The sequence below is a fragment of the Sebastes umbrosus genome, chromosome 15 (assembly GCF_015220745.1).
Source record: "Sebastes umbrosus isolate fSebUmb1 chromosome 15, fSebUmb1.pri, whole genome shotgun sequence".
NCBI classification, from domain to species: domain Eukaryota; kingdom Metazoa; phylum Chordata; class Actinopteri; order Perciformes; family Sebastidae; genus Sebastes; species Sebastes umbrosus.
Genome location: NC_051283.1, coordinates 12,539,109 through 12,553,569, shown reverse-complemented (window position 1 = coordinate 12,553,569; position 14,461 = coordinate 12,539,109). Strand labels below are relative to the sequence as shown.

Sequence of the window (14,461 nt, the reverse complement as noted above, 5' to 3'; positions counted from 1 at the left end):
TCCAAGTTTACTTCTTGTCAGCAGCAAACACTGCAACAGGAAATACAAAGGAGCCCATTTATATTGTCACGTTTTAAAAACTCGATAACAATCAATTGGTTGTAATGTAGGTAGCATACAATGGTGTACAATGACAGTAACCGTAGGCTTACAAAAAGGGCTCATTGGAAATGAAAGTAATGAAAAGGAAATATGTTTGAATGTGATGCAACTTTCCAATAACAGCGTTATAGAAAAGGTTGTTTGTGGCTCATTGTGGCAAAATTGTGCTATTTATCCACCATTATATGAAAGCAGGAACCCACTAGAGACACAATCTTATTTATGTAAGCCTTTTTGAAATGAAATGGGGATAGAGGAAGCCTAAGCCAAACAAAATCTGACAACGGGTAACCAGAAAAATCATCGTTTTCAAGCAATGTCTAGCTATAAGGAATGAGTTGGCAATGAAAATGAAAAATGGTCTCATCTCCCTCCCTGACTACTGTCGAGGCTGTCACTTGATCCCAGTTACTCCGGTGGATGTGCTCAGATGGCAACCGCACAATACCTTGATGTGACTGGGCAGATGTACCCTTCTTTGAAAATCCAGCCCACAGTTTCTGCTTTGTTCATGGTGGTCTGGCACGGCTAAATAGGCATATGCTTGGGTGTGAAAATGACAGCAGTGACGGTGCTCTCCTTCACTGAGATATCTACATCTGATGGGACAAACACAACACTACTGGGCTGTCATGACACTTGCTCCCATTCCTGAAACAGTTTGGCGGTTCTGGAGATGTTCTCAATTTTCTCAACTATCTTTCAGGTTTCTAAATAAAGTTTTCCAGTAAAAAAAATAGGCCATGAAAAAGCATATTGGTCTAACTTCCCGGTGTTGGGATCTATTGATTGTCAGGGGGATGTTTTCACTTAACAATGACTTCACAAAATTTGCGTAGGCTGGCATTTTAAGGATGCACCCAATTGTCTGGAGGGCCAGACGATTCCATTTCAACAACCTTTAACTTAATTGCAAGCTCAACATCAACATCAACACCAACTAAGGGCAACTCGGTTCAAAGTTAATTAAGAAACATGGAAAGGTTGTAGAGAGATCTATTAGATGATTTAACACAAAAAAATTACTTCATTTCACAAATGCACATTACATAGTTAAATATGCACAGGAGCTTTAAATAGCCCCGTCATGTGAATACAACTATCAGAATTTGCAACAAAGGCCTTTTTAATCATAGTCAGATGCTTACTCAGCAGTGCAGGAGCAATGTTGATTATTAATATTATCATCTTCAGTCTCAATTGAGAGTTGACAGGGCTGCTCCCTTTTGCACTGATTTGGTTTGTCTCCACGTTTCACTTAGTTCTGCCTCCATGTGTGATTTGTTTGGAACTTCATTCCATTTTTCCTTAGAAACTATTAGCTACAAGATGTGCTCCGAACGAAGGGTTGATGAGGTTTTAAGATTGGAACACTGTGTTCACTCAAACAATAAGGATTGCCAACTTGCCCGGGGCAAGTGAAATGCCACGTTGGGCTAATAAATCCAGCAAAACCTCACTTGCCCGAAAAAGAAGTTAACACTTAATATTTTATGGAGCTGATGATGGAAGTAGCTGAGGAGTGAGCCATCTCACTTCCTTTTTCATCTCTGTTGAGAGTTGCACATGAACCATTACCGTACCCATTGGGCAGGAGTTAAGTTGGATGGTGTTAGAGGATGTGGGCAAAACTCTTTAGTTTACTTACCTACCTAATAAAAAAAACAATTTGTATAGGGGCCAGTAAAAAGTAGATTTCTGACCCACTTGCCCAACCGGGCAAGTAAAAAAAAAAACAGTTAATGTTGATCCCTGCCTAATGCACGTGCAAACAAACAAGCAGGCAATGAACACATCATCCTATCAACATTATCAACTTCAATGACAAAGACCAGCATGCTGCATCATGTCGACATGACTAAAAACAGTTAAATATTGACTAAATAAACAATGTTTACCAGTGTCATGCGGTCATATTGACTCGTGTGCCAGCAACCTCTCGGCCATTCAGCTCAATGATGTTTATCTACATACTGCAGCTCTTTGTCCACCCTATCTTATCAATAATACAACAGTGGGCATTATCTGCATGGTCAGCGCTCTCTCTTCATTTTGCCTTCTCTCATTCTCTCTGTTTGTCTTTCATGGCGTTAATTAGCTAATAAGCCCTCCTATTGTTTCAAAATCCACAGCCTCCGCTTGGCAAACTGTAGGGATAATCTGATCATTTATTATACAGCCCTCCCTGCACTCATCTGCACAGACATACATATTTATGCCGCGTTTCAGTAGCGTCGTACTCATGCATATAGTGTTATGTAGAATCTGAATAATATAAGGAAAGCAAGGACTTACAAACGCAGCTGGGTTTCTTAGCCGACCACTGGTTGTTCTTCTGGCAGGTGATGTTCTTCTTCCCCACCAGCTCAAAGGCAGGAAGACACTCAAAGTAGAGTCTGTCCCCGTGACGAAAACCAACCCCCTCCCGTTTGCCATAAGCCGGGATTCCAGGGTCTCCACAACTGCCTTGGTCAATTTCTGTGTGGGTAAAAATAAACACACAGGCAAGAACATTAAGTATGCAAAACTGACATTGATGATAAATAATCATTTCACGCGGAGAGATAACAGATAGGTTACAATTTAATTAAACCGTGACGTCCTCAGATGTCTTGTTTTGTCCACAACTTTAAAAGATATTCAGTTTGCTGTCATAGAGGAGTAAAGAAACCAGAAAATATCCACATTTAAGAAGCTGCAATTTTGACTTTTTTTCTTAAAAAAACACTCAAACTGATGAATCCATTATCATAATAGTTGGCGATTAAATTAATAGTTGACAACTAATTGATTACTCGTTGCAGCTCTATACATGAGATGCGCATATTCTCCAGCTTTCCTAAGAAATGCCAGATGGATCAGCTAGAGAGAGAGAGAGGGGGGTGGGGCAGAGAGAAAGAGACATCTCGACTCAAGGTTATTACTGACGGTAGCCTCCAGCAGATATTGACAAGATACGACTACATTGGTAATACGTGATATGAAGACGCAGGACCTCGCACTAAATCGAAACAGATAGTGCTGTTTCTCTTTAATTCTAGTTTCAGGAAAATGCGGGTTCATCTTATTAAATTATAGAGCTCCTGAATACAAATGATCTTTGTCTGACCCTATATTGTGACGAGGCAAAAGTCCTAGGAAAGCCAATTGAAATACATTTCCCCAAACTTAATTTAATCATTTACTTTCCCATGTACGTATTCAATTTTCTTTTTAGGTGACTATAAGCCTGCAAGAACAGTGCATTTATGTTCAGTCATGGAGTCTGCAGTCTGGAAAAAAAATGACTTCCCTTATCATTCTATACAATGCTGTTCTGCAGCCAACTCTCAACTGTCGGATGTTGGAGCTTTCCACCATGCAGCACATCGCCCACCTTTCTTCTCACAGGTCAAGCAATAAAGTGAACAGAACATGCTGAATAAGATGCACTCTACATTATTTCCACCCTCTTATTACAGTAACATTGTGGTAATTTCCATCATTTGTTTGATAATCTTCAAGCTACTTTATATGTTTTTGTTACTGACACGATGTTTGAGCTTTCCACCAGGTTATATTCCGCAACTGAACTCGCAACCTGATCACTTTGAAAGTTTCTGCAAACTTCACTTTCAAGAGAGCTACCAAGTCCTGTTTAATTCAGCAACAAACCTGTACTCATGTCTCACTTTTAAATGTGATGTTTTAACGTGTGCTTTATTGTATCTCGCTGTACTCTGTCTAAACCTTTTTTTTTTTTTAAACCTCACTGTTCTAATCTTCTAGTTTCATAAAAGCCCTTCTAGAGATGAGTGTTGCAAATTAGCATTCGTTATAATCACTATAATCGGATAGCTGCTTTCAGTTTATCTATATATACTGTATCAGTCCCTACTAAATAAACCATAAATAAATAACAATCTGTAGCCAGTCCTATTGATTAAATAGTAAATGTACTGGCTCAGTTCATGTCTGGCAATGTGGTGGTGGTGGTTGCTCGGTGGATTCTGGTTTACGGTTTCGATTTTGGTCAGACAAACTTAACCTGGGGCGAGATGAGGAAGAAATTCTCGATCAATAGAGAGAAGAAATGTTCAGGTCTGCTAGTTTAGAGTCAGTGTAGCTTTAGAGCTTGTGTTTTCAACCAGATAGGTTTGCGTGGAGAGAAATCTGGGCGTATTAGCTGTTAAGGGTACATGTCCTCAACAGTAATCTCAGTTGGGTAATGCATCCCCAGCTGTAGAGCGTCCTGAGTCTGGTCATTACTTCAAAAGTTCTTGGTTTTGTTGAAATCTGACAGTTAAAAGAGTTCCTGTCTGGCGCTTTGAATGGATATAACTGAATGGATATTAGCAATGACTGACTCAGTGAGGAGTTCATTTTGGGCTGACAAGGCAGACTGGCTTTTACACTTCATGACATCAAAATCAACGTGACTTTCCAATCGCCTGGTCATGCATTTAATTCCAGGACAATTTCATTTGCCATTAAGTAGTCTTTACTGTCTCTTTATCCTCCCAAAATGTTACTCACTAATGTTGCAAACCTCTTTCTCTCTCTCTCATCCGTCTTTATCTGCCCCTGCAAATGTATCTCTCCTCTAACTGTGTGATAAACGTTCTCACTTGAGTTGGAAGCTGACGTGAGCACTTTCAGGTACATGCGCAAACACACACACCTCCATGAACACCCTTCTTCCTTAAAACCACACACGCCAATTTCATTATCGCAAGACTTATGAATCCCCCTTTTTTCTTTCACTCACTCTTCCTTCTACTTTTCTGAGGTTGCAGATTGCAGATGGGAATGCTGAGGCATCCTATCGAGGCATCCGGATGGGGGAATACAGAGAGCGAATAAGCTCATCCATCCAGGAAATGATGGCAGGGCCTAATACGATTTTAAATCGCACCAGGGGCAATGCTTGGTATAAATCCATACTCAGCCCTAATGATGATCATCATTTAGAACACATATTTAGAGCTCACTGCTGTTTGGATGTATGGCTGTCCTGAGGCTGCCTCATTCACAAGACAACTCATTGATCTTACGTGGAAGTCACCTTTAAAAGGCGGGGAATGCTGAAAGCGAGTTTTGAGGTGGGCCTGAGAGAAAATTGAAGGGAGAATATCTAAGGGGAATGTATAAGATACAACAGAAACTAAGTCTGGAAGAATATGACAATTACAAGACAGACGCTACAAATCAGGGCTCCAGACTGCGACCAAAATGTTTGCATATGCGATCACTTTTTGAGTGTGCGAGTTAAAATACCAGGTGGTCATTATCATTGGTCAGTTACTATCTATTCCATACCTGCCTCCAAAGTCTCAAAAGTCAACTTGACAAGCGAGTGTAGAGAGGTACGAAGTACGAAGTACTAAGTAATTTCACTTCAGTAAAAGTACTAATACCACAATTAAAAAAACAAAAAACTGTGTTACAAGTAAAAGTCCTGTATTCAAGTCTGTCTCTATGCAGCCAAATGGGCATTTTAGTTGTTACATTATTGTATTAGATTATTATTATTGATGTAGTAACATGTAAGATGCATTTTAATGTTGCAGCTGGCTGCAACAGAGGTAATTTATTAATTTGTTATACTGCTGGGTGGTTTAATTTATTGTATAAGGATACAATAATTTCATATACTCAACGATTTTTTTAAAATCGGCATCTGCAGAAGTAGAAAGTAGCATACAATTAAAACACTCAAGTAACGTACAAGTACCTCAAATTTGTACAGTACTTGAGTAAATGTACTACGTTACTTTCCACCACTGATTAATGTACCATGCTGTATCAAAAACAAGGGTGCGACCAAATCATGTGCTGGTGCGACCAAATTAGAAAGTTGGTAGCAAAGTTAGTCTGGAAATGCATACAGTACGTACATACAAATGCAAATACAGACAAGCATACACACACAACCACTTCTTTGTCACTGTAAGAACTCAAACTCCCCGTGGTGCTTATCTCGAGTGCGGCCTCTCTGCCTCATGGGTTCCTACAATTAGAAACGTTAGGGAAAATGGAGGCGATAAATAAGTAGTCCTTTGAAGTGTGTGTGTACATTAGTGTGTACATGGACTGTCTGTCGTTATGCATGTGTTTGTAAATGCATGTGTGTACGTCTGTGCATGTTGAGTATAAGAGAGCAGGCAGGGGCTGGATGAAACAGCATTTGATTCTCATGAATAAGCGAAGAGATGTAATGACATATTTCTGGTTCCTGTCTGTTTGACATTCCTCGGAGTAATCCGAGCATTGTACAGTAATGGGACTCACATTACTGTCAACAACTGCACTGCAATCTCCAAAGGCCTAAAACGACAAAAGGGACTTTAATAGAAGTGTATTTGTGGTATAACCCAAACCCAATATCACATACAATCTCTCAATGGGCTTTACAGTCCTGTTTCCACCACCAAATGAAAGCCTTATATGTGAAATATCTACAATGTTTGCACCTAATTGTATGAGTACATGACAGTACAGTACAGTTAAGCAAAAGTACCAGCATCTCTTATCAGTGGGTGCCATCCCTATTCAAGCACCGCAAATAATATTTTGTCTACAGATGGTTACACATGGCACAACATGCCCGACTTTCTTCCATAAACAGCTGTCTGAGCAGACTCTAATCACACTGTTAAACAGTTAAAATTTCAGTTGAAAGATTGAGGCCACGGCAGAGTGTGCGCAACCCACACTCAAAAACGCATGAGTAAGGTGGGAGTGTGTGTGTGTACTGGTATGACTGTGTTTGCAATTACACTTGATGATCAGGCTTAAAATACAAGTAATTGAGAATGCAAATTAGATTTTCGGGTGCTCCAATCTGGGAGGTGAAGTGGTTCAAAGCGTTTCTTCCCCTTCATTAAGTAGAACTCATTGTTTTAATTACACTTTGGTTCAGCATGCTGCTCCACTTTCTCTGTTATTTTTACTGATGATAAATAAGCATCCGTGGGCAAAGGGAGAAGACACTGCTGTGCTTCTGAGAGGCGAACGGCAGACTTATCTAGAAGAACGCTGGCAAACTCCCCATACTCGCATACATGCACACAGAACACACACACACACAGATTCATAAACTCACACTGTCGCTCATTTTTTTTTTCTCTATCTTGTTTCACACATACACATTTTAATTCCCATTTTACACACGTACACAGATACACACTAGGATTAGGTGACTGCATCAGCTATTGGTTGCATCGATGGCCCATTGCCTGTTTTACCAAAATAAGTGCCTCTATTGTCCTGCCTCATTAGCGTTCAAGGCATCAAACATGACACAAATAATTAATCTTAAAAGCCTAATTTGCGCATAGTTGCGATGGAACCGGCAATTTGGGGTTTCATTCACTGATAGTCCTTGACTAGACGGAGTCCTTGGTACAGTCTAGCTGTAATTTGTAGATGCAGCATGCCATGCGGCAGAAGGAGCTCATATGGCAGCAAGCGCCACGCCTGTTTTGTTATGACGCTATTAAGCTTCATTACAAAAAGTCTTCGATGAAACAGATGGAGCATCTCTGACCCCTATGTTCTTGAAACTAAACTCACGATGATGAATACAGCGAAGGACAATAATGTTACAGTCAACTGAAGCAAAATGTCTTCTGACAGTGTTGTCAGCTTTGAGCAATGAGTCACAATGCACAAGGGTAAATGACCAAAAAAAAAAAAAAAGACACTTCATTCTGTATGAGATTGTCAAAGACAGAGTTACTATTTTAAAATGCAGCCAGCAAGCCGGCACATCCCACTGACTGACAACGAGAATATGTGAAGCACCCTTACCTTCGTAGGACACCTTGAATCCCAGGGAGCCACTGGTGTCATCTGTTTTGAAGTTGAGCCACATCTGGTGACTGGTGCTAACCACAAGGTCTGGAGTGGTGGTACCAGACAGGCTAGAAAAAAGAGACAACAGGACAGGTTTGTGCTACGTACTGTAAAGTGTGACTGCGAGGTGTGTCAATTGTGAAACCCGGATAAAATATTATAAGCACTCTCTGCAGAATGTAGTGTTACTTTAATAGCCGAAGGCCCTGTTTCCACTGCATCATTAAAAAAAACGTTCATGCAAGCAAAAAAAAACACAACACCTGAAGTTATATATTAAACTATCTGACTTTTTCTCATCAAAGAAAAAGTGCTCTAAAACTGTTGCAGGCAATTTCAGTCAGAAAAGCCTTTTTTTTTTTTAAACCCTAACCCTTTAATTCAAAACAGTTGGGGACAGGAAAGTGGAAAATGAAGGCAAGATCAGTCAATGCCACAGAAGTAATTTAATCCTATTTGAATAGTAATTCCCCCAACTCTAATTGGGACGTGTAGAGCTGTGGAGTAAGTGATTAAGGGCTCTAATTTTAGTGATGGCACACAGAGGATGGTGGGAGGAGTGAGGAAGTAGTGTCTGGATCACAGACTTTATATAATAAGTAAATGTAGTCTCCGTGACGTAACCCATTGGTTTGTAGACTGCTGTTTTGAAGACTCAAATTCGTAATTTTGGCCGTCACCATCTTGGTTATTTGCAACCAGAAGTGACGCGAGAGGTGGGACTAAGTACAACTGAATGCTGAATAAGACAGTTTTAGGAGACCAAAAATGTTATAATTAACTTTCATGAACTGAAAACACACTGTGAAAGGGTTAAAGTTGTAAGACGAAAACACGCACAACGCCGTGGTAGTGACCTGTCAATCCCAAGGTAGCCACGCCCTAAAGCATACCCTCCGTTATGGTCTATTTGACTCTAAATGGGACCATGATTTACTAAATGAACATCATGCTGTATTGAAGAAGACTTGAATCTAGAGATTGAGACCATAAACTCATGTTTACAATGTTTACTGAGGTAATAAACCAATTGAGAAGTAGGATCATTTTCTCATAGACTTCTATACAAACAGACTTCTTTTTTTGCAACCAGAGGAGTCGCCCCCTGCTGGATATTAGAAAGAATGCAAGTTTAAGGCACTTCAGCATTGGCTTCATTTTTCAGACCATGGAGTAGCCCACTGGTCTGGATAAGTTGGTTCAGTGTTTTTGTCTTTTCCTGCAGCCTTTTGGTCACTTGTGGTGAGTTTCTGTGAACTTGTCTATGCATATGTGGGAGGAAAGATTCACCAGGTTACAGGGATTTACCTTTACCATTCCCCTTTTCTTGTATTGTTTGCATCACTAAAACTAAAAGCTGAGCGACCCATTTTTCAGATGATATGTTGCGTGATTGACCAATAGAAGTCCATTAATACTAATTACTATAAACACAGGTTTGCAGGTATGGACAATTATACAAATGGAACATCCGACCTAACACATTTGGTCAGAGTGTTATAATTTACCCGCAAGCTAATCACCGTCTAAAACACTATCCTGGTCGGTGGCCCATTTAAGGTAGTCTATCTGCTCATGCCAATTATGTTCTTCCCACACAAGGACATCATTTTCCCCCGCGGGAAAAACGTCTGTGGTGGACTCGCACCAAATTGTTCTCTTCCATTATCAAACTGTCAGCGTCCGGTGTCTTTCAAGTGAAAAGAGGGGATGTGATTGGCTCTGACTCACTAGCTATTAACCACCACATTTATGATGGTGTTGAAGTGGGGTTGCATGCCTGTGACCTTAAAGTTACAAAAAAATAATTCCCTACACCCTGCGCACGCTTGCCTGAACCACTGACTCACACAAATATAGTCCTAACTGTGCTGATATCTGCAGTATATTCTCTGCTCCTACATTGTTCTAGTTTGTTTGTGTGCAAGAGCGCATCAATGCTATACTACTTTCATATCATAAAGAAGTCCATAAGGGCAGGGGGAGTCCTTAATTGAATAGATTAGGTCATTTCCAGTGTTGTGCAAGTATGCGCACAAAAATATTAAAGTGAGGAAGATCTTCCCTTATAACAAACCCCTCCTCCACAAATATCTCCCTCATTTATCTCCCACCTCCTCCTCCCAATTCCCACCCGGGCGAGGCAGTCTCGCATAAAAATCGATCTATAAAAACTTTATTAAGGTGGTAAATTTCGGCACAATTAATAACAACACCCTGTGAATTGTTATGGAGCATCTGCTAGCGCAAACTCCATTAGAGGGGGCATCAATATGCAGTTTGCAATGCTGCGCCACATGGCTGTGATCTTGTTTTTAACATTGAAAAAGAGTGATGATTGACAACGCGGTGCTGCATCTATTTTTCATGCACTACTGCATCAGGTGGTGATGAAATGAAAGAGAAACACAGTACAACGGAGAGAGAAAAAGGGGGCTGAAGGGTAAAGGGAAGACCCCGCTGCAGGGAAGTGGAGGAGGAGAAAAAGGCAATAAGAAGAAAGATGGAGAGGAGAGAGAAAGCAAAAAAGACAGAATATGATGACATGGAACATGAGTAGCCAAAGTGACTGAAGTCGACGATGGTGTGAAGTAAAAGTCAAGAAGAAGAAGTTAAAGAACAGAGGGGAGCTAAAAAGGGGGAAAAGATAGAGGTCGAATGAGTCACTCACACGTGGAAGACGGTCTTCTGGTCGCCAACCACCTCGCCGTCTCCCACCGTCAGGGTGTCATAGCCTCGCTCCAGGTCAAAATCCTCAAATGTCAGCTTGATCACCTAGACGACAGCGGGGACATCGCAAAGACGAAAATGGTAGACTGTAAACGGCAGATGCTTGAACGCTCCTGACACCATGTGCAGAGGAGAGACCCCTTCCCATCTGTGACCTTCTATCCCTCCGTCCATCCATCCATCAATCAGTTTCTTTTGAATATGTGTCTGGCACAGTTCCATTAACACGTATGCAACATCTGTGCATTTAAAACTCCCATCCTTTTCTTGTTATCAATGTGTTTATTTCCCCGTAAATACTCACATACCTTCATGAATCTTCATTCTTCTCATCCCAATCACAACTCTTACTGTGTATATTATTAGTTTGGTATGACCACAGAGTTTTGGCGATGTATATGTGACTGTATGTATGTTTTGCCACATCTGACTTCCCAGCTGGTGATTATGAACTCTCCCCCACTAATCAAATATCTGATTGCCTGCCAGACGGTCTGCATGACCCCTACTCTTACTCATCATATCAGCAGGGTTGCAGATGCCTTTGTGGCCTATTTAGCCAGACTTACAGTGACTTTAAGCACATCAGGAGATGTGGCAGGGGGGATTTCAGGTTGTCCACAAGGTGAATGTATAATCGTAAAGGTGACACAAAAAGTTTCACAAGATTTATGAACTGGATTTTAACAGTGAGGTAAAAAGCAGAGCTATTTATTTCATCTCATTTCTATGCTGCGGGTGGGAAGAGAGAAGGTGGAACAAAGTAAGAAAAATCAATAAGTGTGCCCTCGCTGAAGGAAGCAAGGGGCAACACTAATAAAGACAGACAAGAGAAATACGGTTTGATTATGATGCAAAACTTTGATAAGTAAAGACAAAAAGCAGACTAATGTGGGAGACCGGTATATAAATAAGTAAAAAGCAAAACAAGGACTGTCTTTGTCTCCTATTTTAAATTGGCTGCCACTGATTTCCGCCAAATTCTTAATGTTTTCAGAGGGCTGGGAGAGCCGGGGCCTAATGAAAAAGCTTATATAAATGCAAATTGCATTCTGTCCTATGTTAAACCCAGTGCCTAATGAAAATTGCCAAGGTGGAGAGAAGAGATGGATGGCGTGTAGGCAAAATAGGTCAGATCACTAGATAAATAGAGTTTCATACCGCAAACTTATCTCCCATCGAGAAGCCAACAGGTGAGGCGGGAGGTGAGGGAGGAATAGAGGAATAAGCAAGAAAGGAACAAAAGCGCAGCAAGCATATTTATATATACGCTTTATATTGCTGGCCATCTCTGACGTCATGTCTGACATTTGGGTTGTTTCAGAACAGAGAGTGTCCCTGACACTGACGGATAAACTCTTAAAAGATTGCCAACGACAAAACAGCTGCATTCAGTAGCTTCAGGACGTTATGAAGACGCAACACTTGACAAGAACCCACATTAGTCATGATGTCGCGAGGCTGCATTCAGGCCTAGATAAGCGGTGTCACGTCCTACACACCTCACTTTGCAGTTCCGCCTCAGACTCCTGCCTGACCTAACGTCTCCTCTGGCTGGGCCGATGCGGACGAGGCAGGAATAGAAGCCCATTACATCTCTAAACAGAAAAGAACAGCCTCGCTCCATCATCATCTGGACCCGACAACAGAGCGAGAGACAGCCCAAAGTACCGTTGTCTGTATCAGCGAGCTGCCCGCCGGCCTGGTATGCCCAGGGGTGTCTGTGTGTGTGTGTGTTTGTACAAATGCAAGCAGGTAGGGTAGGTGTGCATTGCATCTGACTACACCCCCGCTGCCCTGCCTCTCACCTCACATAGCCTCTCCTTAACTCCGCAAAGTGCAATAAGAGAACAGATTTGTAAAACCATTTTGTTTGAGTTCAGAGAAGGATATTTGGCAGGAAAGCAGCTGGGTGGCCTTGAACACAACTCCAAAGTCAATGGTCTGAACAGAGTGGCTCTGACACTTTCATGATATCCTCTGAGCATGCTCTCCATACCACTCCATTACTCTTCCATCAGTTTTTACTCTTTTTCTCCTCTCCCTCACCACAGGTGCTTCTAACAACTCTCTTTGTCTTCTGTTGGCTCAGCTCCACGGTTCTCCCCCCTCCCTCCCTTTCATTTTCCTTATGTCTCACATTTTTCTATTAGTGAGCTTCTGACACATAGTGTGTTCAACAGCTCCCCAAAAAATGTCCTGTAGCAATCATCAGAAGTATAAAGTCAGTCATGTGTGTCAGAGAAGAGCTTCTTTTGGAGTTCCCATTTCTAACAGGTGCAAACGCACCAGTCAACTGCTTTTTTCAGTGTGCTGGCGGCTAAACACACCACTTAACACGCCGCTGGAAACGGGCGATTACAGTAGCGAAGCTAAATTAGCACTGCACTCTTTGCTTAAATCCCGCGTTTAATGACTTTTTTTTTTTTTTTTTTACCTTAGTTGTGTCTGTGGCTGTGATGAGCCAAGTGCAATTGGCATTGTTGTCATACTGGACCGGGTAGTTTGGAGATGTGATGACACCGCTGGGTCCTCTCAGCTGACCTCCACACATTGGTGCTAAAACGGGAAGACACAGAAAGAGGCAAATGTTTCGTCAATGACAGTTTGAACACACCCTTTCTTATCTGTCAAACCCGCTCCTGGATTACATGTTGAATCCACAAATCATGATGCTGTTTGACTGCTGGTCATCCCTACACCACCACAGGTTCCTTCATAGAAATAGAAGTAGAACGGACATTGAACTGTTTGCCGTGGTAATTAATTTGACAAGTTCAAAAGAGAAATGGCGAGTGTTGTTCCCGTATATAATAGCTGCCCACTGCTCCTAATACTAGGATGGGTTAAAAATGCAGTAAATGTCACTGTGTGCGGTGCTGTGTACAAACACAATGTGTTACAATAAAAGTTGATTTACATTCACATTTACATTACATTACATTTACAAGACACGTCAGTGGGGCCGTAAAGTGTATCGCTTTGCCGCTAAGCTGGCAGCGGAGGTAGTCACAGAGCCAAATCGACGTCTGTTAAGGCCAAGTCATACTTTCTTTCTTACAGTAACATTACTTACTTGTAAAAGGGACAGCTGGCATGGTGGGACTACACACACACACACACACACACACTGTTGACACTTATGTTTTACACGTCACGTTGGCATGAGTGAGTCCGCAACTGCGTCTACTCCGCTTGTCAGTTTATACAGAAGTTAACCAGTTGACCATCCTGCGACGTTGATTTGAATGGTAATGCCCGTTCTATTCCTATTCTATTTCTATGGGTTTCTTATTACTCATACTTGCTATTTTATTTCTTGCCTTGTGCAGTATGTGTAATCAATAATGTATTTGTGTTTTCTGTATTCCTTTTTAGAAAAGAAAAACCCATAAGGGGTTCAAACTTCTCAACTTTTTCAAAGCATCAAAAGAGAATCTTAATGAGTAGAAATACTATTTTGCAACAACTCAAAATGCATTTGTTTAACTTGAAGTTCCTTCAGTGTTCCTGACATTACTTTTTGAAAGTTGACAGCGTTTGGCAAGTGCTTGTTAATGATAACGTGTCTTTTTTTTTATCATCAAATGATAAACCAAAGAGCCATCTAAACAAAACCAACTGCTATGCATCCTCACTTGACTTGCCAATTTGGTGTGGCACCATGAAAAATAGACTAATTAAAGATTCAATAAAACCCATAAATCACAGTTTTCCCACAGGTCTAAATATACTGGGGAGTAAAAAATGATCAGGCTAATTTATTATAAACATAAAACAAAGAATAAGACAT

At 41.1% G+C, this 14,461-nt stretch overlaps 1 protein-coding gene across 1 annotated transcript in view; it reads right to left on the bottom strand.

Annotated features, from left to right (window-relative positions):
- The window catches only part of csmd2 (CUB and Sushi multiple domains 2), a 286,853-nt gene that overhangs the window by 132,387 nt on the left and 140,005 nt on the right, over window positions 1-14,461 (bottom strand). Inside the window, exons 10-13 of the mRNA XM_037794153.1 lie at window positions 13,106-13,227; window positions 10,610-10,713; window positions 7,894-8,006; window positions 2,398-2,580 (exon numbers count right to left, since the gene is read on the bottom strand). Coding sequence (XP_037650081.1) covers window positions 2,398-2,580; window positions 7,894-8,006; window positions 10,610-10,713; window positions 13,106-13,227 — 522 coding nt within the window. The remainder of the gene's footprint in view (window positions 1-2,397; window positions 2,581-7,893; window positions 8,007-10,609; window positions 10,714-13,105; window positions 13,228-14,461) is intronic.